This window comes from Nelumbo lutea, chromosome 6 (genome assembly GCF_056320005.1).
Source record: "Nelumbo lutea isolate HS-2025 chromosome 6, American lotus-T2T, whole genome shotgun sequence".
NCBI lineage: Eukaryota > Viridiplantae > Streptophyta > Magnoliopsida > Proteales > Nelumbonaceae > Nelumbo > Nelumbo lutea.
This window is the reverse complement of record NC_142689.1, coordinates 2,466,835-2,494,342: the sequence shown is the minus strand read 5'-3', so window position 1 is coordinate 2,494,342 and position 27,508 is coordinate 2,466,835. Positions and strand designations below refer to the sequence as shown.

Here is a 27,508-nt window from a genome sequence, read left to right as displayed (position 1 = left end):
TCACAATACCAAGCAAAAAGGCGCAGATACAAATCCTTAGAAAAAATAAAATATAAACTATGGATAAAGAAGAACAAGAAAAAATACTTCTGCAACCCACATAAGGTGAGGCAGAATAACTAACAGAAGAAATAATTGAGCGCATCTCCAACCACCGAAAGTAAGGAATAAAGATAGTAGCGGCTTGCACCAAGAAACTGGAGCCAGCCGGAATTGTAACCACTAGAACTTTACCCCAGGGTGAGTACAATTTGGTTAAAATCGAAAAACCAAACCAAAATTTCGGTTTTGGTTAAATCAGTTTGGCTTATTCGGTTGTTTGGTTGAGTTCCGTTTTTTTATTCGTTGTTGTATATTTTGGTTTTCAATTTCGGTAATCATATTTGCTAGATCGGTTAACTGAATTGGTTTTATAATTATATATTATTAATATTATTTACATTACAATTTATTCTTTTATATTAATAATTAATAAATATAATTACATACGTCAAACTTCGAAGACCTGAGATGTATTTGGCTATATGCCAAATTTCCTTATTAAGCACTAACGTAAAAGACTAAAACTAAAAGTCGGAAAGTTTCTACAGTAAAATCTAAATTTCTAAAATCTAAACTATAAGTTTGTAACTAGTAATTTCGTATTAATCACGAAAACAATGGAAAACAAAATAGAAAAAAGACTTCGACTCTTCGTCTTCTTCCACACTCCACGTCCACAGAGTCGGCTTTGGCAGTTCGGCGCTTACATAGTACATACTCCAAAGCAGACACCACACTACCACAGGCACAGACCAGATCACCATTTCAGTTCTTCACCGGCTCACCGGCACCAGGTAACTCCAAAACTAACTTCTTCTTCTCGAAAAGTCCAGAGTCCTAGCCTCCCAGGCACTCAGGTAGTTTGTGTTGACTCTGTCTGGTGTCTGCCGATTCTTCTTCTTCTTCTTCTTCTTCTTCTTCTTCTTCTTCTTCTTCTTCTTCTTCTATTTTTGATAGAACACAGAATCACAGACTGACTGAGAAGACCCGAAGACTTGCTCGGTTCTACACTTCCTTGTCTACACTCTGTAATGGGCCCTTGACTTTTCCTTGTCTGCACTCCAGGTTCTGCATCAGTGCATCTTCGGATCTTCCTCAGTATTACACGATCCAAAATAAACAACCAAGACACAACCTATTGCATAGAATAATGGAAGTTCTTGGATATTTAACTGTAACTTTTCCTTCTGTCCTTCCGGCCGGTACCTATTGCATAGAATAACAAAACAAAATATTTCGGTTTTAACCGAAATAACCGAACAAAAATTCTGATTCGGTTTATTCGGTTTTCAAATATTTTGGCTTCGGTTTGGTTTGTCCTATAGATAAATCGGTTTTTAAAATTTCGGTTTGACTTTAAACGGAAAAAATTGAAATGCTCACCCCTAACTATACCCACTACAACTATAATTATTGGAATTGTAACCACCAGAACAATAATCATCTAAAACCGTAACCGCCAGTGAAATACACTCTAGAAACAGCCACTAACGGTGAAAGTCAAACAAGCGATGAAGGCCACCGCCCAAAACCAAATTCTTCAAGGAAGAATTAGCCTCTTGTATCAAAATCCTTGAATAAAAGAACAGAAAGAAAAAACAAAATATAAAAGAGAAGAATGAGTGAGAGGAAAGAACGAGTACTGGGCGAAGAACGGAGAAGCAGAGAAGCGGAGAACAAAGAATAGAGGGGGGAGGAAAAAAAAAAGAAAAGAAAGGGGATAGGAGTAATTCTCAGAGGGGAATCACCCCAAAAACTACCGAAGATGGAAGAAAGATGACGGAGACTCAGGAAACCAAGAAACCTGAGACGACGGAAGAAGGACAAAGACGGAAGGACGACGGAAGAAGGGGAAGGTGGACGAAGAAAAATAACCAACGAAACCCTGAGACAAAGACTCTCTCAAAGTAGAGAGAGGAAAACTCTGAAAACCCAGATAGAGAAACTGGAAACCCCGAGAGGGAATACAAAAAAGTTTTTCTGATAAAATGGATTAGGATAATTCAGTAATTTAACTCTCCCTCCATTGAATTGACGGAAGCGGTTAGTATAAACCGTCAGGGGAGGTTTTGGGAGTGGGACACGTCAAACCGTCAAGTTCGAGAAAGGTTGAGCATTTTTCAGAAACGTCACGTCAGGGGTGGTTTAAATAATTTACCTATTTTATTTGGGCTATTCTTTAGATTATGGAGGGCTACACGGTAACCTGGGGTCAGCCCGTTATTGAATATTGATCCACCTAATCTTCAACCACAAATTTAGTCCTTTGAAAAACTCGAATGGCTAATCAAATTATCACTTCCATCAATCTTGGATTCAAAAACAAAGTACATACTTAGATGAGAAAGGGGGTTAAAATCGAATACATTGTTTTTGAAGGAAAAATCTATGATACAGGAAAAACTTTGATCAATCAAGCATTCCCGTAAATTTTGATTGTGGTTTTTATTATTGGGTTCAAATTGTAAAATCAAATCAAAACGAAGCAAATTAAATTTGTCAAATTATAAAATGCAAAATAAAATTTTATATAATATAAGTATATAAATAAATAATGTTTAAATATATAATATAATATATCTAAACAGAATGTATAAAATTATAACTAATAAATAAAAGTTTTAAATTGTAATTTTTAAGATACTATTTGGGTTTTCTAATTGGATTAAGCCCAATAGAATAAAAAAGGGTAAAATACATTTTTTTGCAGCCCACTCTAGAATATTAGTAGCGCCCCCCCCCCCCTCCCCCTCTAGTAGTCATCCCTTGTTTGGTAAATAGTCTCTGTTATATCTTGCATACCAAAATAATAGTAAACCACAAATTTCACTCATAGAAAAATAGAGAGAAACAAAAAAACGAACACACAAAAAAAAAGGAACAGAAAAACCAACAATCGAAACCATAACGACCAAAAACTAGGAAACAAGTTTTTGTCCAGACGTTCCATGTTCCATTGTGCATAGAGCATCGTCATCTTGAACATCTCTGCATTCATCTTAAAATGTTTCGATTGAAAATGATATGCTCCGCTGTGATTCGGAGTAACAAAAAATGGCAAAAATTTTAAAAGAAAAGAAACTATATGTGGCGTATATGAGACCACTGTTTTGCTCACATTAGAAGCTTTGAAACTTAATAGTTCCACAAGATTGCGTGCATTTCCTCGGTAAAAAAAGCCACCACCCACTCGTCGGACGTTCAGGGGAGGCATTTGTTAAAATAAAACTAAAGGGCAGGTATTTGTTAAAATGAAACCGAAGGTTTTTTTTTGTCAGAAACTTCGGGGGGGAGATTTATGTATTTCACCCTAAAAAAAATACTCATAAGTGTCCTGTAAGTAGCATTAAAAATCATATCAAATCGTAATAAATTACTGATTTTATCTGAAAACTTCTCTAAATCAATGTGGTTTGGTTTAATTTTAAAAAAATTCAAACCATAATTTAATGATTTTAGCAGAAAACTTCTCTAAACCACACCAACTATAATTTCCAAACCCCTTCTATGATCACAGTGGATAGTAGTACACTTTTCAAAACTATGTTCCGGCAATTTGCCTAGTGCCAATAAACCAAGGCACAATCCAGCTCTATGAATCGTAATCCAGATAACCCATTAAACCAAGGCTTTGCCTCGAACCAACATAAATTGTAATGTTTCTCCTAAAAATATGAAATTATGAAACGAAATACATTACTCCCAAGTCATGTGACGTGAATCGTGTAGATATTTGTCCAAGGGTGTCGATCCTTGATTTCTTCTCTTCAAGACTTCAACATTAAATTACATGGTTCCGCTATCAATGAAAGTCGAGCCAAAATCCATCGCGATCCAAATCAAGAAATACGGTATTTAATCTTTATTCTGTTAGGGTGGGGGGAGGGAGGATTTAGCTCCTATTTGAAAGAATATTTCCAACGAAAAGGGTTTCAAATATTACCAAGAGTCAGAGAGCCAATGATCAAGGGTCCAAACAATCCAAAGAAAATTTACCATTTTAAGAAATTGCAGATATTAAACTAAGAATGTAAGATCACATAGAATCCATGGCATCATATATGCAAGCAAGGGAAAAACAATAACAGATTCGCCTTACAAGTAAAATCTCCAAAAAAAAAAAACCCTAAGTCTCAAACTACACTCTCTCAAAACTCTTGTCCGTTCATTCCCCATGGAGAATGATAGTACTTTAAAAAAGTTTTAACTTACGGAAAGGGATTTGAAATGATGCTAAAAAAAGGAATGTTTCAAACGAGAGTAGCTCTATCATTCCCAACCTGTAGCGGGAGCTGGAATATCAGTCACTGGTGGTGCAGCTGCTGCATCCCATCCATCACCACCAGACAATGGAACTGCTGCTGTACAAAATGAAGCAGAAATGTCACAAGTTAGAACAAGTAACGATTGTCTAAAAGATCTGAAAGTGAAATAATAGAAATAATCAAACACTTGAAATACATATAGATTCCATTCGAGTCTGGATCTGCCGAACACAAGACACAATTATGCATCTACGAGGTCCAGGATTGGAACACTGCCCAACATTTTGTTCTCAGAAATACGATCTCCCGTTCCATTAGGCAGAAAACAGCGAGTACTTACTACATACTTAGTACCCAAAGAACAAGAAAACAGACAGGTTTTCTGTATAGTTGCCTAACTGATAAAAAGCAGCCAAGTGGATAAAACACTTACAGCAAGCACAATATATGGCTTCTATTTTGGAATAACCAAAGAGCTGTGATGCCTATGTTTTATGACAACTTAAAAAGATATGCATCGGATTCATGTTTTGGACATAAGGATGAGAACTTATGATGACCTGGAGCTGAGGTCCAATCAACAGTAGCAACAGGAAGGGCGGGTGCAGCAATTTCTGGAGCCCACTGAGCATCAGCTATTTGAGCAGGCCATTGATCAGTTGGAAGACCAAGTGTGGCTGACGAAAATTCTTGTACTCCATAATCAGGGGCAACAACCGCCTCATCTTCTTCATGTTCCTTTGCTTCCTCAGGTTCTCTGTAGAAAAATAAATCCACCTACACATAGAACAGATGGATGAACAAATACGACCAAACCTGTTCAATTCTCTTCACAAAAATTCCTGAATGGCATAAAAATATTGGGCAAAATCTTTATGATTCTCCACCAACTCACGTAAATGAAAACCATACCATGGAGGCATGGGGTCTTAGTGGTCCATTTTTGGACTCGGACAACAGGGCAAGATTTAGGTTTTCAAAGTCAATTTTGTGTTTCTAAAAAAATCACCAAACTAGTTATTTTGATCAACTACACAAATCAATGAAAATCATCTGGATTAGTGATTCATCCAGGACCCAAAAGAGCAATGTGGAGACTATTTCCTGAATCCAAGAATTTATAGTTGTGATAAATACCATTGAGTCACAGTTTTATTGCAAAAAAAAGCAGGTGATGATCCTCAATCCTACATGTATTGAAGACTCTTAGAATGGCCAATCCACCACATCTAATTGCACAATGTAAAATGAAAAACATTTAAATGTTCTAAAATATCACACTACAATATGGAAAAACTTTGGCTGTTGGAGTAAAATAGTAATTGCCCCTATTTCCTTTTGACCAAAAACAAAGCACCAATAACTTTTACATTTCAACATATTCTAAGTGATTAATGGAAAGGATGTTTAAGCTAAAGTGCTCAACTAAAAATCTGGTTTTGTCAAAAAAGCAAAATCTAGGAATTTTCCCCATTGTGGACTAATCATATGGAAACCACCTACTCTTTATTCTGAAGCATGACCCAGAAAGAAACAAATAAAAATGCGGATAAGCATTCACTGGATCTTTTCAAATGTTTAAAGAAATTGAACTTATTACCATGACATCCCATTTCTGCCCAGGAAGAATAGTGCCACGCATTTGAAGAACCATCCTTGCCAATAACCAAAATAGGCATCCAATGCTGTGCTTTCCCTTGTTATTTGCTGGAATCCCAATATCAACATACCGCATAGGTGAATCAGTGTCACAGAAAGCAATGGTTGGAATGTTACTAAGAGCAGCTTCCTTAATAGGCTGCAAGAAGTCACCGCATGATTATGTCAAGCAGAATCCTATAATAACAATACAGCATCATCATAAAGTTCAAAGAAAACAGGGATTTACCTGATGATCAGTTCTAGGATCTGTGAGGATCAGAAGACGAGGCTCACTAAATGAGGTCTGCAACTGGTTGGTGAACGTTCCCGGGGTGTGCCTACCCGCTATAGGGTGAGTACCAGTGTATTGTGCAAACTTCAATACTGCCCTCTGACCATAAGGTCTTGCAGATTGAACAATAATATCTTGGGGATTTTCTATTGCAACAATAACCCTAGCTGCAAGTTGCAACTTCTCCCATGTTTTGCCAAGGTTAATAATGAATATACCTGAGAATTAGGAATATAAATAAGTTATGCTTAAGCGTAGTGGCAGAGAAAATTAATACACCAGAACATCGCTAACAATATTCAAAATCAAAAGATAGTCACAAACCAAATGCATGGCATTTTGAAAGAAAAAGTTTATTATGCATAACTTAACAATATAACTTGTCAAATTATTTGTCACCTGCAAGCAAGTATGAAGTTGAAGATCCTATATGCATCAGGCAACGTTGCAACAAATGCGGAGCTAAAGTGCTAAAAATACTGTTAAAATTTAAATATAATCCACATGGGGAGGGGGAAGTAAGATCATTAAAATAAATAATAACAGTTTCAAAATTTACTAGTTAAGCCTTGTATAATTTTCCAAATACAGCACACAACAAAATAGATACAAATGGAAACCATAAAGAACACACTCATTGTCACTCCAATTCTTCCCAGTCTATACAACTCCATAAACAACCCATAACTTGCACAAACCACTCGTTAAGTTTTGCTATGCACTGTTAAATACTCCTTGGTCAACTTTTAGTCGCCTAGGCCATTCCATACACAATTTACATAATACACAGAACGACGCAAATTTTGCTTTTTTTCAAAATGCCATGAAGCAGCTTCAAGTATGTAAGCCTTAATTAACTAGATATATAAATTATCAATCTGAAACCCACATAAATATTTTATACAAACGTATTAAAACTAAAATAGAACACGAATTTTCCAATAAATAATCGAAAAGAACTTAAAGTACCAGATATAAACAAAACACGAACCAAGAAAAGCTAACTCCTATAAGATAACACAAAAATCACAAGACCACCCCTCACGTCTCCAGAAAAAAAAAAATCCAAATTCATGAAAAAAAAAACAGTAGGAAAAAAGAAATAGATGGGATGCTCTCACCGTCAGTTCGCCTCTTGAAGACATAACGTTCCATCTGGAAATCGCAGTTCTTGGTCCCGAGATGGACGTCCGCGGCCAACATCATCTGGATGTCAGCCTCCTTCTGTGACAGCCCCTTCGTTGCGGTCGCCATGGCTGCTGTTAGAGTCGCTCTCGACCGAGTAGATCTGACGGTAACAGAGGAAGAACGAAAAGAATGAGTGAAACCCTAAACCTCCTCTTCTCTGTTAGGGTTTGCCTCAAGTACGTACCCTTATATAGTGAACTATTGTAATCTAGGGCTCCAAACGGTATTCGAATATCCGAACTCAAATCCGAATTCGATCCGTTCACAATTGGATCAAATATGCACGTACCACTATCCGATCCTCATATAATCTGGTGCAGTTCATTTAAATATATATGTTCATATATTTAAGTGGGTATTAATGTTTTTATATCAATTAAATTGGTATTAGTGTTATAGTTTCATTAGGTTGTCATATTTAAGTTTTACAAATTTTAATTCATTTTTGTTCATAAAATATAATGTTAAAGTATTTTTAGGTTCATCTTATTGATAGCATATAATATTTTGGTCGTTTTTAACCTAATTTATTTATATTATTTTTCAAATACAAATATCATATTTCATTCAGAAACTTATATGAATACAGAATAATAATGACAATATCAAACAATAAAGTACAGAATAAAACATTCATAGTGGATAAAAGAGGAAATGAAGAAACTTTTGCACTAGATAAAAGGTGAGGCAAAATCACCAACAAAAGAGATAAATGAGTAAATCTTCAACCATCGAAAGAGAGAGATAAATATAATAGCGATTTGTCATAACTTTAACCATCTGAAACCAAAACTGTCATAACTTTAACGAATCAGAACTAACTAGAACTTTAAAAAACTAGAACTATAATCGTTCAATTATTATAGTCGAAGCTAGAACCAACTAGAAGTTTAACCACCCGAAAAAAATAACCGTTGGAACTATTATTGCCAGAAATGGAACCAACTAGAACTTTAATAACTCGAAACTGAGACTGCCGAAACTATTATCACAAAAAGTGGAATCAATTGGAACTTTAACCACCCGAATTTGAAATTGCCGGAACTATTGCCGCTATAACGGGAACCAATTGGAATATTAACCACCCGGAATTGTAATCACCGAATTTGTTAATATCGAAACTGGATCCACCCAGAATTGTAAGTGCTGGTAAAGTAAAAATAAGGAAACAATCACAAGCGGTGAAATTCAAAGTAGCGGTTAAGGCCATCGCCCAACACTTTGCTTCCTATACTAAAATCCCTACAAAAAACAATAAAAGAAAAAACAAGAAAAAAGAAAAAAAAGGAGAAAAAACAAAAGAGAGTGGAAGATTGGACCGAGTTAATCAAGAAGAAGAGAGAGAAGTGAGGGAAATGGAGAAAGGAAAAGGAAAAAGAAAATGAAAGGGAGAGAATGAAAAGAAAATGAGCGACTGAACCCAAGGGCCGCCCCAAGATGGAAACTCTCTCAAAGAATAGAGAGAGGGAACCTCTAGAAACCCAGAGACTCTTAAAGAAAAGAGAGGAGAAACATCGGGGAAAAACCAAGAGATAGAGACTCTCTCTACTCAGAGAAGAGTCTATCAAAGAAGAGTCTCTTATAGAGAAGAGACTCTCTATACGCAGAGAAGTCTCCCCCTCTTTTGTTTAATAATTGAAAAACAAGCTAGCATAATAAATACATTTCGTTTATTTAGATTTGAAAAAAAATAAAATAAAATAAAACTCAAAATATCCATGTTTTCATTCGTTCAATTCTTGGTCATTAAAGTAGCAGATGATTTCCTCTTCTTTATTCCTATCAAATGATGGGTTAATTCTTCATTTTGGTTACCTTAAATCTCAAATCATCATTATGACAATTTATTTGTAAGATTAGTGAAGTAATGATATTTTTTATAGCAGTTAATTATAAGGTTTTTGGTGGTTGAATGAGCTGAAATTTGATTTATCATTAGGAAGTTTATTCTTGTAATAGTAACGAGAATTCAAATCAAAATCTGTTGAAGGCAACTACTATGCGTTGTTTTATCCCCAAACTTTACTCTGTATGGGGCAACTACTATGCGTCATAAAGAATAGATAAAAGGGTAAGACATAGCCCGCCTTGCCCCAAGCCCAAGAACAAATGAACTCTCCTTAACACTCTCAACCCCATGTGTGCTCGTAAAAAAAAAAAAAAGCCTGAACTGAAAATGTAATTAATTGAAACAACCGGTTTGGCATTTTTTTAAAAACTGTGGCTCAGTTTGGAAGGAGTACAAATGCAAATATGTAGAGTGCAAAATATTTGCATTTGTACTCCTTCCAAACTGAGCCTAAAGGATGGTTCAGTTTTCGGTTAATTTAGAAAAAATAGCAAATAACTGGATTGATATATATATATATATATATATATATATATATATTTATGATATATAATATATTATACATTTATAATATTTAAATATTTATTATGTATTATATTTATTAATAATATATGCTATAAATATAAAAAACCAAACTGAATAATAGAATCCGATAAACTGGTTAATCAGTGGTATTGGTTCGGGGAATTGAAAAAATGAGTGGTATCGGTTTGGTAGAAATAGCAATTTGACCCATTCCCGTGGGCTCCACCCCACCCCACCCTGATTAAGGTGAGCTTTTTATCGATGATCGAGTTCAGGTGGGTTTAAGGGAAACTTCTAGCTTTGGTGATTGGGGACGTAGCAGTGGGTGGTATTTGTAAACCTGGCATCGAAACTCACATCGACTAAAAGTGTGTGTCTTTGGTACATTATATTATATTACGTAATATAATATGGTTTTAGGTAATATTAAAAAAAAAGAAAAAAAAATCAATTTGCAAGTAGGACTAGGCGGGGTGGGGAAATTTAGAGTTCTATGCTCCTTACATTATTGGGATTTCTAGCCCCGTTGAGGTATAGGGGTGGTGATGGAGTTAGGACTCTAAGCGGATCGAATTCGAATAAAATCTGAGTAGATTCGAATTTAAAATCGATTATAAATATTAATATTTAAATTCGATTAGATATACGATGGATATCAAATCTATCAATTCGATTTCGATTATTAAATTGAATATTCAATTCGATTCGATTCGAATTCGACCGATTGGTTGAAATTTGGTATTGATTGCAAAGAAGGGGAAAAAAGCTGAAAAATCTAACTCATAACCAAAAACCCAAAAATTGATAAATCATCTAAATCACTATCAGGAATTTGTAATCTGTTCTATCTCATTAGAAATATAGCATACGAAAATGAGCTAAAAAATCTAACTCATAAATAAATCAATAAACCAATATGTAATCTATGAAATCTATGAAAATCTAATTACCTTGACAAAAGAGGCAGAGGATTGACGGCACCAGTCGTCGACAGTAACTGGTGCTTGACTGCTATCACTAACGCTGTCGTCGGTGATGGTGGTTGCTTGGGCGATGGGTCACTGTCTCACTGAGACTCTAAGAGAAGAGAGATGGAGGTAAGAGAAAATATGACTAGATGAGCGACGACAACGTCTAACCAAGGGCTGGTGGTTGCTCGGATGATGAGGGGCGGTGACCAGTGATGGATTGATGGTGATTGCTCGGATGACATCCAACAACGACGAAGGGAGTGATGGAGGGTTAGGGTTTTAGGGTTTTGAAAGTTGAAACTTGAGAGAGAGGTAAGGTTTGAACTTCAAATTCAAAAGACTGAACTAATTTATCATTTTCTTGTTTTTTTTTAACCTTTATATAATATAATATTATTTTATATTATATATACAATCGGCTCAGATATTTATCTGATCGGATTAATGTATATCCAAATTCGATGAAATATTCGATTCGATTATATCAAATCTCAAATTCGAATTCGGATTTTGGAATAACATTTACGGCGTAGATGGAATGGATTTTTTGAGTTGAGGGTCGCATGGCCATTCCCATGGTTTTGGTTTAAAAAAGAGTGAACGATTCAGTTAACCGAATCGTGACCATTCCTACATTATACAAGCATAGGGAGAGGCGGCAAAGCTAAGTAACCATCCTGAATTAGAAACTTTGTTTGAATTGGCATTTGGGAGAATAACTATAAAAATAGCACGGGAGCCTAAAACCGATACTCTTATTTGCCAAGGAATCTGGCGGTATATTAGCTTCCTTATGCACATGGGTGATGGCCACATTCAGATTCACTGGTGACATCAACGAAAAGATCTCCTGAAATTGATAGTGGATGGCCCAAGGAACAATACTATGTTTGTTTATTACGTCCACCAAAATTTTGTTGTCACGTTCAACTAACAAATGGATCCCATTAGATTCAAAACAAGGATTTAAGCCATGAAGACAAGCTTCAACTTTCATACAAGTATAAGCATATTATAATAGAAGGCAAAAACAACAACAAACTTACTCTTTATGTCCCTTATCCTCCTCCAGGCCCGAGTTTTGTCTAGAACCACCGTCTTTATTCAATTTAACCATACCTTAGGAAGGAAGGAAGACACCAGTTAATCCACTTGACACGTATGCTTTTACTTTTAGTAGCCTTAATTGGGATTTGAAGATCAATATTCCATCGTGTTAGGGGCCAAATTATTTATTTTGAAGAGCCACTTTTAATAAAAACAATTACTTGGCTAGTTGTTAAATACTTTAAGCGATGACACCTTCCAACCCAAAATTCCCATCGAAGATCTCAAGGAAGAATCGTAAGAATTTGATTTCACTAAGAATTTATGGTGCAAAGGCTCCAATTCGTAACTCTACTCCTCACATTTTGGTATTTACGAAGCGGGATCTCAAAAACAACAACAAAGTACTCTTAGCATTTCGAAGCCAACACTCTTGTGGACAAAAACGTATAAGGTTTTTTTTTTTTTGGTAAGTAGTAATCTATTCAAATCGTTTAGTGAAAAGTTACAACATTTGGCACTCGAGAGGGCAATCCATCTTTATCACTTCCATCCATAGCGTTTGAATATGTTGGAGAGATATCATAGATAATTTATTATATATAGAAGAATGATAAGAAAAGGGTTCATGTAAACCTAAGGAGATTTATAATGAAACTCAACAACAAAGCAAAGATTTAGTCAATTCAATGTATATCTTGTCTTGAATGCCATTTGTGCAATAAATAAAAGCAATACCAGAGCCAGAGGTGCCTATAAATCTTTAGCCGAGTAAACCGAGTTCATAGCAACAACAACGAGGTGGAAGAAGAACGAGAGTTCACGTGCACAATTTCTGGTTGATAGCATTACGCAACTAATTCAATTTCATCTTCTAAGGTGCTGAGATGGCAATTTCACCCATCTGCATGGAACTGATTGGGGGCAGTTTTTTTTTTTTTTACCACTGATCAGGGTTTGGGCGGGTTTGGAAAAAACCAAGAGGAGGGGACAATATTTGTGCACCCTACCCCACCTATATTATTAAATAATATATATATATATATAAAATAGTTTTAGGTAGGTTTCAAAAAAAATAAAAAATAATATTACAATAAATATACAAGAATGATCGGGGCAAGGTGGGGCAAAGTCGGGGAGCCCCATTCCCCACGGGGACAGGGATGAAGTTAGGATTTTTAGTCCTATTGGTGTTTGGGGTGGGGAATTTGAATTCAGGGTCGGGTATAAAACAGGCAAAACCCGGCCCCACCCCACCCTGTTACCATTCCTACTAAGGTGAGGGCGATGTTATGTAATCTTTATAGATGGGTTTAATTAGAATGATACCACATTTTTTGTTTATCTATTTATGGCTTATTTTATCTATAATGCTTATGTGATGTATTGTTTAGAAAGGCATCTTGGGCTGATTTACCCCGGAGTTCAATCCAAAAAGTCAATGGATTGTGTTGGAATTGGAATTGGAAATATATTATGGAGTAAATAGGAAGCCAAACCCATATTGTAAAAACGAAAAGCTTATAGATTGAAAAACCCACTGCATTCCATTATTTTGATCATTTGAAAAAAGAGATTTCCTTATTATAAATAAGAAAAATCTGAGAATACATCATAAGATATTACAATAATAGAATTCAAATCCAACAAAATCAAATAGATTTCCTTAGGATGATTTATTCTTATCTCCCACTCCCAAAGAAAAAGAAAGAAAAAGAAGAAAATTAATTACAGATTCAACAATTTCACTTTCACTTCTATGTTTAGAAATTTACTTGGGTGGGCTTGTTAAAACTTATAAAACAATGTTTAAAAATTGGAGAATTACTCCCAAATGCAGTGAAAAGTTAAAACTTATAAAACAATGTTTAAACTATCGAAAATATGCCAAAGTGGTATGTGGCACAGGTGGAATGACATAATTTTTCTGGGACTCTACCCTATAAACATCCAATCCATGGATATATAGTGACTAACTGACTATTGGTTCATCGTTGTCACCCCATTAACTCTTATTTTTTATTTTCTTTTTATATACTTCATACAAACTCATTAATTTCTGGGATTCTACCCTATAAAACATCAAATCCATGGATATATGAGTATTGGTCCATTGTTGTCACCCCTTTAACTCTTAATTTGATTTTTTATATGTATTAAATACAAACTCATTAACTCGCTCTACTTCCCATTAAAGGACCCAATTAATTCCCCTGATAATAATTGTCACCGCATTGACACACTTCCAGGTCTACTAATTTAAATTCAAACAATTCTTAAAAAAAAAGCCATGCGGCATGCCATTTGCTAGAATTGAAGTCATTGCTAAACAATAAAGACTATAACCATTGCTACTGTGCTATATTACACTTATTAAGAAAGAACCTGCATTAACTGTCAACATTTTAAACAGCCGGATGAATTTCCGCTATCCATCATACAAAAAAAAAGTTAGGAAGAAAGAAAAATATTTATATGATAATTAAAATTAATCATTTTTAGTATGATGAGATTTATATAATTTTATTTACCCATACATTATTTTAGTTCCATTTTCTAACAATTTTCAGTGTATATCCTACTACACTATAAACTATATATATATATATATATATATATATATATATATATATATATATATATATATGAAAAGAACTACATATTTACAGTGATTTGTGGTTTGTTCAGCCCATGAAACCATCAATTCGGTCACACTGCTCTCACAGCCCTTTACAGCCGTGCATTGGGAACATGTATCTTTTCATGTTCCCAGTGCACGGCTGAAAAGGGCTGTGAGAACACAATTTTGTGAGGACTGAATCCGCCGTCCACAAATCAATGGCTCCAATCCGAATCTGACAACATTGTCTTTAGTTCTCAAATTGTTGGTTCTCATAAAAAATTGGTTATAACAAGTTAACAGTTTCTTTTCAATGGTATTGAAATGGTATAAAATTCGAACCAGGTAGCAGTGCAGTCAGGTTTCAGAACTGAAGTCTTTCTAGTTTACAACATAAAATAAGAATCAGTAGTCCCCCATCATTGATGAATCAACTACTAGTAGATATAAAATATAAACTAGGATTTAACGCAAGAGTTGCAACATAATCAGAGAATCAGGTGGAACAATTTGCGTCGGTCTTGAATTTTCCATTGGAAACACGAAGAAAAAAAAATATAAATGTGAACATTTTGTTCAACCTCTGGCCAGAAAATTAGCCAAGTATGGGGAGGATTCGGGTAATATGCTCTAATGGGATGCTATCGGCTGTGCTTTTCTTGAGCTCTGAATGGTTGAACTCATTGCGAGGAAGGACAATGAGCTGACCTCGGCCTTGCCCCTTCTCCAGAACCCAGCCGCAGTTGGCCACCTGGTGCTCCAGGAACTTGTCCAAAGAGAGGCCTTCAATATTGATAGCCTGTCAGGAGGGAGGTTCAATCAGTTAGGAAACTCCACCATCTTAAACTTAATCGCCATATATGCAATAGTTGAAAAACAAGGTGGATAAAAGAGGTGAATGAAAGACTACAAAATGACCAAGGAACAATTCACTAATGTGGGTGCATATCCATCATGCACGTAATTCATGTCTGTCCTTTACAAACCATAATCTTACCAGTCATGATGGATTAAGAATCCTCCATCCCATTTTGCAAACTAACAGCAAGGGCATTTAGTAAGTCAAAACACAAACACAAAGCAATCTTTTTGGACGTGCGTTTATTTTCATTGGATGAATATAAGAATTCTGTGGTCAGTGGACCGGAGGATCCAGACTCAACATTACAAGTAACACACACCTCATTGACAAAGAACGTGACAAGATTCTTATTTCTTATTTCTGTGGGTGAAAACCTTAATGCTTCATGTTGAAAATCCTTTATACATAAAGAAACAACCAGCAAAGCAACAACAATCAAATGAATTATCACACTAAAGCATCTTCTTATACTGGTTAAGGACAAAGTAATTTCTAGTACTCATCCAAGCCATTTATCAACCATTTTGCTTTGTCTTGCAACCCTTTCCACTACTCAGGTAAAATTATATTTGATTGACATCTCATGCCAAACATAGCAAAGAAAATTAACAAGTTAAAAGGTAGTGAATTGTACCTCCGCAAGTACAGGTCTGGGAACCTTTTGGTAAGTCAGAGAAAGGACATGAATTGCATAAGCTTGGACTGCTTGCTCAAAACCTGCATTATATTTTCTTGTGAGTAACAGCAATAGCCAAACCAAGACAGAAAAAAAAGTGCTCCAAAGACATCTGGAAAATGAGGAAAGTGGGGAAGTTATAAAATTATAACAGGCTTGCCATTTACTTGTTAGGTTCAGTTTGGAAGGAGTACAAATACAAATATGTAGAGTGCAAAACCTTGTATTTTGTATGTGTTTGTACTGTACATATTTGTATTTGTACTCTTTCCAAATTGAGCCTTGGTGATTAGCATAAAGCATGGTGTCCACAGAGGAGCAAAAACAAACATAATCTTGCTAGTCTATAAGCACACCAGACTGGGAATTGTAGATGTTGTGAAACATCTGCAATCACAACATCAAATGAATTTATAAGTTAAAGCATTTGCAAGTTGCAACATTCAAAAAAAGCACACCAGACGGGGGCAAAATAGGATTACAAATGCCAAGCTTTAGATGTTTAATTTCTCTCTCTAGATGATTGGAATGTGGCAGCACCAAATATACTTTGGTTCTCCTCTTACCTTCTCTGAGTAATTGTTATTTATGTTGATCAAAGAATTTATAGGTCAATCTAAATAACTAGAGTGATTAAAAGAACTGACTAGTTAGGGGTTTTTTCCTTAGTGGGGTTTGGGTAATATAAGGTGGATTTTTACTCATTGTAACTAGTTTAAACATTTTCTTAAGAAACTCTTGTCAGTATATCTGGCAACCAGTCAAGAAGCCTTAGTGCTAAGGACATTTCTCCCCATAACACTCACATAATTCTCCTGTTTATTATCCAATCTGGGGCTGATTCCAAATCTGGGATCTCCTCCCAACAGAAATTGTCCCAACACAGTTCCAACTTATCTGTCTCCACATATCTCACCATAAAACTGGGGCCCACTGTGATGGGCCCAGGCGTAGGATCTCGTCACGGGGCGGTCTGTGGGGAAAACTCCTTGCCTTCCCTTGCCCTTGGCTTTGCGAGTTGACCCTATGGTGGCGGATTGAGGGTGATTTGTTCAAGAGATCACCTAACTCTCCTTGCTCTCCTTCTTGACTGAAAATTTGATGCCTTTATTGAATAAAATCAGCTCCTTAAATAGGAGGTTACAAGAGGGTTTCCTTCTTGTATTCGGCTAAGGTAGTCCCTCTCTTATCACAACTTAAACTTCTATCGAAACTCAAACTCCTACTTCTAAGGGAAACACAAAAATAGGGGATAAGGGAAAGGTACAGCTGGCGTTGGCGTGCAGGGCTGTTGTGGCCGGATAATTGTGGGCCCACCCGGATGAGCTGTCGCGTGGGCCTGCTCTACCGCTGGCGCATGCGTCTCATTTTGCTGCTGCTGTGAGGTGTGTGCTGCTTCCGTGTGGTGCGTGCTGCTGCCGGGTGCTGCTGTCGTGCGATGCGTGCTGCTGCCAGGCAGTGCGTGCCGCTCGGCGTGCGGCTGGCAGCCTGTACCGCGGCGCGCTGCCGGGCGGTGCGTGCCGCTACGCTGCTGCCTGCGGTTGCAACACAGCATGTTGTCGGGTGTTGTGTCCGTAACACCCACCATGCTTAGATGTGCAGACACTAGCGCTGTTCAAACAATGACAAAACCGACCAAACTGACTATATCAACCCAACTCGATCCGATGTGGTCAGTTCTCAAATAGGTCAGTCAGTTTTTTATTTAAAAATAAACATAACCCAACTGATCGATTTGGTTGTGGGTTATAAGTTTGTAAACCAAAGTAAACCTGAACCAAACCGAACCAAGTATACATTAATGGGATATATCCCGCCAACTGATCGACTGTAACCATAGCCCATAGGCATGGTACGATGTACAGGTGAAGTGAAAATTGACAGGTGTGTGGGTCTGACCCCTGGCCCCTAGGCATAGTTATTATCTCTATATGGACCTATTAATTTTTCTCTCTTTTATCTCCATTCTTGATTTAGCTTTAATAATACTGACTTTCAAGAGAGAACAACCAATATTTTTAGGGAAAATATTGGTACTGATCAGGGACCAAATTGTCGCATTTTAAAGTTCGGGGACCAAATTGTCACTCGAGCCAAAGTACAGGGTACTGATCGGGAATTTTCCCTATTTTTTATTAGTAAATTAAGATTTCATTAATAGAAGAATAAAGCAGTTACAAGCTCCCAAGGAGAGGCGCGAGCTGCGACCTCACCTAACATCAGGAAAAAAGCAAAGTAGAAAACAGAAAACAGATTCAGTTTACAGTTGAGCCCAATACAATCTTTCCCTATTTAACCCTTGCTTTGCAAGACCATCAACCATAGCGTTTGCTGATCTCCCCATCCATTGTACTCTCACTGTCAAACTCCTTATCAGCCAATTGAATTTTTTAATTTCATTCTTAAAGCACCACAGATAGAATCCGGGTTTTGTAGCCAACCTACTACCACTTTGGAGTCCCCTTCTATTAGCAATTGTTCCAAACCTACCTGCACTGCTAGTTGTACTCCCTGGATAGCAGCTAGAAGTTCCATCCTAGTAGAGTTTCCAAGTCCTATGGGGCCTGAGTAAATAAGAACCACATTCCCAGACACATTCCTTAGTACCCCTCCTACCCCTGATCAGCCTGGATTACCAAGACTACTACCATCAAAATTCAGCTTCAAGAAGCTTACAGGAGAGAACAACTAATATTCAAACAATAATAATAGTTTTTTAGGACCGTACTGACTGTTCTCTCTGGTCTCTATCTAAACTAATAAAATATAGGGTCAACTTTTTACTCTAAATAAAGGTGTTTGAATGGATCATTTCTAGGGTCGTGGGCCCAAATCAAATGATCAAATCATGAACAAGGAGTTCTTGGTTCAGTATAACTGATCAAACCGACAATTCAAGAGTTCCCATTATACATCAGCTTTTGTTCTATTTCGGTAGGTTTCAGTTGGCATAACATACAACCCAAGATGTTCAGTTCAGTTGACAAAATTGTGTGCAACCAAACCAAACCGACCTGTGTACAGCCCTTGCAGACACAGATCATGTTGGAACATGTTGTGATGGTTTGTTGTTGGGAGAGGATCATCCTAATAATTTGTTTCACTTTCTCTTGCTGCTGCACTATTCCCAATCTAGATCATCTGGTTATAAAATAATACCCCTTCGGCCCTTCCATTTGCCCTAGCAACTTGCCTATTCATTTGTTCCTTGAGGACAGCATATATTTGAACTGCCTAGTAATTGAGCTAGTTACAGCAAAACACAAAAAAAGCACTATCAAATGGTCTAACCAATTTATGTGATTAGATAAATTACTAAATCAACCCAAGACAAAGCTCTTTTCCTAGTCACAAACTCCTACACAGAATTTTCAAACCAGCCGTGGTTTTCAATCTATTTCATCAGATCCTCAACAGGAAACCATGTCTACAAAATTGAAGGAGCTAGCAGCAAAAGTTGAATACATATATATAAGGGATAACTTGGGACAAGCTTACAGATATAGCATTGTTACCTGGCACAACTTCAAGTATGTTGCGATTCTTTGCAGCCTCGTCCCAGAACTGACGGAACCTCGCTGTCTGGAGAACAAAAAAGAAATGTAAGAATATGACAGCCCATTTCATGAATGTGCAATTGTGCAAGTCATGGAGAAAGTAGAAACAATAAAAACATACCTCTAGGTAGTGTGAGAGAACAATCAGTGTCTTGAACTGCTCCTCCATTTGCTGACGATTGAAACAGAAAATAAATATATCACATCACAGTGCATGTATAATTCAAATCTAAAAACAATTTTAAGAGGAATCGGTATGAGTGTGACTGAGATGATTTGAAATGGATGAATGGTAAGACTAGAAAGGGCCGAATCAGAAACAAAAATATAAAGAGGACTTGGGAGTAGCTTCAATTAGTAAGAACTGACAAGACAAGGGAAAGTCAACTAGGATGGTTTATCCATATGCACATACAAGCAATGACTGCAACAGTGAGGAGTGATTTGGTTTAAATAGAAGACTATAATATTGCAAGAGGAAGACCAAACAAAACGTAGTCTTTAGTGGTAAAAATTAACCCAAGGATTAAAAATACGACAGAAACATTATTTGCCAGCAAACAAAAAAGTTTTCTTAATTATATCAGAATGTGCAGTGTGTATTTACACTAGGCCAAGACACCATGTTGGTCCCAGCTAAGTGGGGTCTTGGAAGGGGCAGACTAGGTATGATCCTAATCTGTGGCAGTTCTTTTGCATTAAGTGGCTGCGCTCAGACACAAAGCTGTGTTTTCACACTTGCCAGCCCAAGGTTTTATGTTATGTAAATACAGTGTGTATTTACACTTTACACTATATATATGCATTTATGCATTTGACAAATCATTGCATATGAAACAGGTTGATATTGCTCCCATCTAGTAGAGCCCCTCCAAATGCAAAATAATGTTTGTTTTTACTGTAAAGGATATTCAGTCTACACCATTGCCTATCTGCTAACACCCTCGTGAACTAATGAATCAGCAAGTCTGCCAGCACATTGTTGGCACCCATGAGAAAGATGCATGCAATCCAACCACCAAAAGTCCTGTTTTTCTAATTTGGCTTCTACAATACCATGGTCCAACCATTTCGTATTTCAGGCTTTTCAGCCATATAATAGTCTTGGAATCCTCCTCTGCAACCAGTTCCTGGAAACCAGAAGAGGTTGCCAATTTTAGTCCCTGAAGTGTAGTTTGTAGTTCCGTTCTTATGGAGTTTCCTAATCCTATTAGCCCAGAAAACACCAATTTGATGTCCTTGTTGTTGTCTCTGAAAGAACCCCTTATTCCCGGTTCACCAGGATTACTTAGGCTGCAGCCATGGAAATTCTGCTTGTTGTGTGTATGTGGGGTGGGGTGGGGTTACAAATATTACCCTAATACTTCCAGTGCGAAGCCACTATTTACAAAAAATGTGGTTCTTGATAGAGCACAATGGCAGGGTAGGATTTGTGTAGCCAAACCCAAATAGTTGTAATTAAGGCTGACTGGCTAAATTGAGTTGAGTTCAGTTGCAGAACGATTTTAAGAGGAAAAAGTAGAAAAAAAAGTTGAAAATCAATTGAGTATTTAAGGGAAGGAAAAAGATTCACCACATCCACTTTACATCAGCTTCTTGGAGGCAGATGATCCTTCAAAACCCCTTAATTGAAAATTCAGAGGCTTTCTAATTGTATTGCCATGGACCATTTATTGGTTTATCATTATTTGCTAATTTCAAAGGCGAGATAAATGTTGCCATAAAAGCCATTAATGGGTGTCAGTATCCAACACTAACTTTTGTACAAAAATGGGGGAAGATGTTACACAGTTTAATATAATTTTCGTATCATACATCAAATCTGGCTTTAAGAACCTGAGATTTTAAGATACTAAGAAGCCAGGAAAAAGAAGCAACAACAGAAACAGGAAGGCACATGCACAATACATGTCCTTTTTCTTAACAGATAAGCATGCATACACCTAATATGAATAATGAATCAGCTAATGGCATGCTGATTGCTGAATGATAAAAGGGGAAGAAGGAAAGTGTACCACTCTTTCTGGGATTAAAAATAGACAAAGGCTGAAATCTGGAGCTGGCATTGCCATAAGAGCCTGCCCAACATTGAAAGAAGAAAAAAAATGACATTGCAAACAAACTTAGCTAGCATTGACATGAGCGCCTCCTTAGGAGACAAAGTGGCAATAAATTTTGGTTGCAGAAAATAGGTAGAAAACTTATCAAGTTCTTATGAATAGATTTCGCAAACCTTAACCAAAATGCGAGCAACAATCTGGGTACTCATCCTCTCTGGCTCAAACTGCAAAAAGAAAACCAGATCAGAAGATAGAAATGATACAAATGTTACATCCCTTTTATCGACTACATTAAATATGAGGGTGTGCAAGGACATGCATGTAAGCATGCAAGTGAATGAATATATATGTCTGTGTGTGAGTGAGAGAGAGAGAGAGAGTAAAAGACATATCTGACCTGATAGAGCCGAAGAAGGCAAAGGTTTGCATCTAAACTGTATGTTTGTGATGAAACCTAGTTGGCATGATAAATTACCCGAGTTAAAAGTTGTAAGAATGCTAGTTAGAACATGCATATGTAGGAACTAGAAGACATAAATAAATAACAGGCAAAGAATCAAGTGAGAGCTATTAATTTCAAGCTAAGGCAGTATAAGCAATTCATAATAGGTGCACTATTGACAAATTATAAGCAAATAATATGTGGTCTTTCATAAGGCCTGCTTGTTCCTGTAATGTCATGGTTCAAACCAGTTATATCTTGTTACTAGGATAACTACAAATAAACAGAAAATGTTCGCTGTAATTTTCTGCCACTCTAGCCAATATGATTTCATACTTGTTTTAGAAATGACATCTAATTAAAATTAACATACAACCTAGTGAGTGGTGACCTACACAACCCCCATTTCCTTGTCAAAGCTGTTGAAGATCCAAAATTATAGTAAGAGTTGCATTGAAACTATAGGCAATATTTTTAGATTATTTAACTTACAATCCATTGAGACTTGCAAAATTCTAACATGGAAGTTTGGGAATATTGCCCACTAGGCCATGTTTAATCCAGAAAAGAAAGATTTTTTTTTACATAATTGTTTGGCCATCAAGCAAAATGATCAGGAAAATGCTATGCAACACACATACCCTAGAGAACATAGAAGATCAAGCATTTCATTTAGAAAATGCAAGCTGCCTAAATGTGTTGAAAAAATTAAAGCAACAATAAATTAGACAACATTTTATCCTTACACAATGTTTAATTTCTGATGAGAAGCTTTTCTAAATGCCTAAATACCTAGAAAAAAGTTCCATACATTCATATTTATTTTCTAAGCAACTTCTATAACATAGCAAAAAAAATCTCATGAACAAAATAAACAACCATTATTTGCAGTAGTTTATGCATCATCATGATTAGAAAGATGAACCATATTACTTTTTTCATTGAACCAACCTCTTTGTATTTCTTTCTTCTATAAATAACAGAACCTTCCTTTGAATGCTCCATCCATATAACCCAAATTTGCTGAAGGATTGATGCTCAGAACTAACCAATAACCTCCTTCATGGTACTTGTAAGCAAATAGCATATCCAATTCTTTTTTTCTTTATTTCTTTTCGAACATTGAATCATTGGTGTCACCTGGACTCGAACCGGAGACCTTCAGTGTGTTAGATTGACGCAATAACCAAGTACACCCTCAGCACATCCAATTCTTTGATGGCATAATATTCTACTCTTACATGGCTTTTTCTGTCACTAACTTGTATTTCAATTAGCCCCTAGTAAACAACAGTAACCTCCCCCATTCTAACCGCTTAATACTCTTCCAATCCCTGAATATTCTGGGTTGTCAATTGAAAAGACATCTAAATTACATTTGAGTACTCTTTGGAAGAGGAGACCAGTTCTATTACTCTAACTTGTCTACTCAGCATGAACTTACTATGTGAATTGTGGAACCATCTCCCCCATCCCCTATCTATTGCATGAAGAAAAAGCCCCAGACATCCTTTCTAGTCCAAATCCAGTGAGCAATCCTGATAGAAATTAAAACAAAAACTAGAATGAACTACTGTTAATTGGAGAATAATCAGGCCTTCCTGTCTTCCCAACTTCCATTGGGACATTACCCAGTGTTAGTTGTAGCTATCCAGGGTCTTGGGATGGGTGGATGGATGCAAACCTAATATTACTATAATGCCACTCTCAGACTTGAACCTGCATTCTCTCATTTGTCAGCCTGAGAATAATGTATCTAGATTCTAGAGCATCAGCAGATAGCCTTCCATCTCATAGTCAGAGGTGAAAGAAGTCCTGTCTCAAAAAAAATGAAAAACAACTATCAATGCTACCAAGATGTTGCCGCTGAGAACCAAAGAGAGGTATGAAATGGTCCTCACTCTCAATGGCAAAAGCAAAAGAACAAGTGGTTAATTGTCTAAATATAAGCCTTACAAGAGATACACACTTGAGGTGCTTCTGACCAAGCCATACAACAGAAATGGAGCATATCAAAGGGACTAACTTTCAGTGTACCTCACAATTAAAGACATTTCCAAGAGTAGGACACAACCAGTTAGTTTTCACCAGGAACTATTTGGAGTTTAGGAACAGAGCTGTAATTGTGCTGGACTCGAATCAGATCCAAACACATCCAAATCCAATCTGACTGTTAAACTCCGAGTCCAAACGGATATATGGGTCTTGGAACGGAATATGATATTAATCCAAGTTTGTTTCATTTATTTTTTGAAAGAAAGAAAAACTAAAAAATATAAAAAAATAATAATAATTTAAAAAAAAAACATTTTTTGAGTTTCTCTTAGAATTGGAGCAGGTCTTCAACTGAGTATTGTATTTCCAGAAAACCTAAGTTCTAAGAAATGCCATGGGGAGAAAGGGAGAAAGAGAAAAGATGGCTAATTCCTAAACTGTGACAAGAAGCAGAGTCTGATAAAACAAAGATTCTCCCGAAATATAAATTTATCACCCAAAAGAAGCAGAATCTGAAATAACTCTTGCAGAGTCTGACATGAAGTCACTACAGCATTAGTTGATTTCCAATGGTCAACTGAAATAACTCTTGCAGTAGAACCAACACTTCAGCAATTTGCACTGATTTCAATATTTTCTTTACCACTGAATTCCATAACCTTTGTTGTTCCTTAGAGAAAGAACAGAGCCAGTTATCTAAACAGTAAAGCTTCTCCCTTCCTATTAGAAACACATAAGCAAATTACAAAATCTCCACACCCCGGGACGAATGTGCTTTTCTCTTCCAATCTTCCAATTTCTTAGATAACCTTTCCATCATAGCCCAAAAATCACGTACCTTGGAGAACGGTTATTTAGGTGAAGCAATTTCTACCTCTGACAAAGTTTTTTTTCTGTATTTAAGTGAAAGCTTGTAGTTTTTCCTAGTGCTATAGGAATTCTACTAATACAGCCTCTGTAGACAAACAAGCTAGAATCCACATAAAAAACGTTGAATTGACACATTTATTATTTCTTAAACAAACAACATAAACCCATCAGTCTACAGCGAACAGAATTTCTTTCTATTTACGATGACATACCAGAAGATTAAACCCACTAAAGGTTTGAAAAAAAAAACAATATGATAGAAGAATATCAATCTAAACTCAATGTTCATCACCCCCAACCAATCAGACTCCACCTAACCTTTATTTTTTATCCTATTCCTGTATGATTTCTATTCTTTGTCTTTTCAGCGATTTATTAACTGAGAAACTGACGAAAAACTAAAGAACTATAACGCATGATGGAACCTGATGTTGCAATAAGCTCTCAATTTCTAGGTCTAGTGTCAGGAAGTCACCTGCTCGTTCACAAAGTTTTCGAGATCAGGAAGAATGTCAGGATTGTACGGGTTCAGAGCGACGAGTTGTTCCACCGTATACGAGACCTGCTGCTGCTTTGGAGCTTCTCGTTCTCTTCCCATTGTATTTCACGAATGAGAAGCAGAAAACTTTGCTTATGCTTCGGATGTAGAAATCCTCCTTCAACTGTTCGAGAGAGAGAAAGAGGTGAGATGGTGAAGGGTTTAGAGGCTAGGGCAACAAAGAAACTTACAGGAATACTTCAAATCTGAAAATTACACGAAACACCTTTAATTTATTGCGACCCTCTCGGCTCTCGTTACAATCCTAATTCCATATGGCTGGCCTGGGGTTTTAGGTCCATGGGTTGGCATGGTATGGCACGACCGAGCGGATCACATATATATATTTTATATATATTTATATAATATTATATAAATTATAATTATATGATAATATATAGTATATAATATATTAATAAAATAAATATATTTTATAATTTTATTATACTAATTTATTTAATTATTATATATATAAACATTTTTATACCCAAAATTCATATAAAATTAAATTTTAAATTTTTTATTAATTTATTTTAAATAAATAGCTTTAGCCTGATATATAGTCCGACCTGACCAAAGACTCAGCCCATGGACCAGCCCGACCAGCGATACGACACAGGCCCACATGAGCCTGGGCCATGGGCCATACCGAGCAGACCCCCAAATTTTTTATCGGGAAAGGCAACACAATCCGTGATGACCCACAAACTAACACGACACGGTCCTTACTTTACAAAGACCACCCACGAGCCATACCATGGGAGCCCAGCACAGCCCATTTTACACATCTATGTATAGCTCGATGATCAACTGATCATAGACTATTTGAGAAACAAGTGCTTGGTCGAAAAGTATCATTTATTCGAAAGAGGTACCCAAATAGAAGCTGAGTAGTGAGTACCCATGCCATATAGCATTTTGACCAAGGCAGCATAACGGTAAGGCGGTACTGCAACTTGAGCCCGGTTGAGTTGGAAAATTGATAAATTTTCAATATGGTTAAAAACCAATAAGATTTGCACTACTTAATTACGTATACTTTTATTGTCAATAGATTATTTATTTATACACACATGTATTATAAAAAATATCATATACCATATTTATATATGCATTATTATATTGCATATAACTATACTTAAGTTTTTATGGACGTATTATTCTTTGAAAATTGTAAATGACCACCTAAATTGATTGAAATAATGTTTAAGGATCCATGGTTATTTATTTTGGAAATATCCCTAGTGCTTCTTATCAAATTTTTATAACAAAAAAAAAACAATGTTTGATTTTAACATAATGAAGATAAGAGAGAACAAGTCATTATGATTCTTACTCTACAACAAAATAGCTAGGAGTGCAAGTTGGGATGGGTTAGGTCAACACTAGGGGTGGCAACAAGCCGAGCTTTTCACGAGTTATTCGAGCTCGGCTCGTGAAAAGCTGGGCTTGGCTTGGTTTTAACCGAGCTCGAGCCCAATTCAATGACTCGATTATTAAACGAGCCGAATTCAAGCCTAATAGAGCTCGGCTCATATATTTAATATATATAATAATATTATAGAAAATAATATATAATAAAAATATTATAATTATTTAATTATTATAATTCTTAATTTTTTAAATATAAAATAAATTATATATATATAATCTTTATTTTTATAAAATATTTTTTTTTAAAATCGATCTCGAACCGAGCCGAACTTGAACTTATGAATTTTTTACTCGAGCTCAAGGTTCTGCCTCGAACCGAATTCGAGCTCGAGTCTGATACTATTCAACTTGACTCAGCTTGAATCCACACCTAGTCAACATAACCCAACCCATGTTGTTGATGATTGGGTTGGGTACTTGGGTTCATGTTGGGATTGGGTTGGTCTAGAGTTGGCCCAACTTTCTCTACTTACTTTTGCCGTGTACTTATTTCCTAGACTCTAAGGTCTCATGTTAATCCAATACTATCACTATTAATTGTGTGTAAATGAACATAATTATTGCATTTAAAAAAGGCCTTTAAACTTATATTTTTTGTGTTTGGACTAATTCAGTCCAAGGTGAGTACACATAT

General features: G+C 36.2%; 2 protein-coding genes across 6 annotated transcripts; both read right to left on the bottom strand.

Moving 5' to 3' along the window:
• Positions 1 to 4,083: 4,083 nt before the first annotated feature.
• On the bottom strand, positions 4,084 to 7,590 carry LOC148846818 (small ribosomal subunit protein uS2-like). 3 transcript variants are annotated; one of them, XM_088948512.1, is made up of 5 exons: positions 7,362 to 7,590; positions 6,196 to 6,458; positions 5,908 to 6,105; positions 4,868 to 5,084; positions 4,084 to 4,403 (listed from the first exon to the last, which is right to left on the bottom strand). In XM_088948512.1, exons 1-5 carry the CDS (start codon positions 7,492 to 7,494, stop codon positions 4,312 to 4,314), a joined length of 903 nt encoding a protein of 300 aa, XP_088804638.1. In that variant the 5' UTR covers positions 7,495 to 7,590; the 3' UTR covers positions 4,084 to 4,311. The 3 variants fall into 3 exon arrangements, with proteins under 3 accessions (XP_088804638.1, XP_088804639.1, XP_088804640.1); XM_088948513.1 differs by having other exon boundaries at positions 4,084 to 4,400; XM_088948514.1 differs by having other exon boundaries at positions 4,084 to 4,397.
• A 7,272-nt stretch (positions 7,591 to 14,862) lies between these two features.
• On the bottom strand, positions 14,863 to 25,775 carry EIF3K (eukaryotic translation initiation factor 3K). 3 transcript variants are annotated; one of them, XM_088948511.1, is made up of 9 exons: positions 25,667 to 25,775; positions 25,378 to 25,564; positions 21,993 to 22,049; positions 21,769 to 21,819; positions 21,551 to 21,613; positions 19,657 to 19,707; positions 19,494 to 19,560; positions 15,937 to 16,019; positions 14,863 to 15,239 (listed from the first exon to the last, which is right to left on the bottom strand). In XM_088948511.1, the coding sequence occupies exons 2-9, from the start codon at positions 25,498 to 25,500 to the stop codon at positions 15,036 to 15,038; spliced, it is 699 nt and encodes a 232-aa protein (XP_088804637.1). In that variant the 5' UTR covers positions 25,501 to 25,564; positions 25,667 to 25,775; the 3' UTR covers positions 14,863 to 15,035. The 3 variants fall into 3 exon arrangements, with proteins under 3 accessions (XP_088804637.1, XP_088804636.1, XP_088804635.1); XM_088948510.1 differs by having other exon boundaries at positions 25,632 to 25,757; XM_088948509.1 differs by lacking the exon at positions 25,667 to 25,775 and having other exon boundaries at positions 25,378 to 25,648.
• Between the last annotated feature and the right edge of the window lie 1,733 nt (positions 25,776 to 27,508).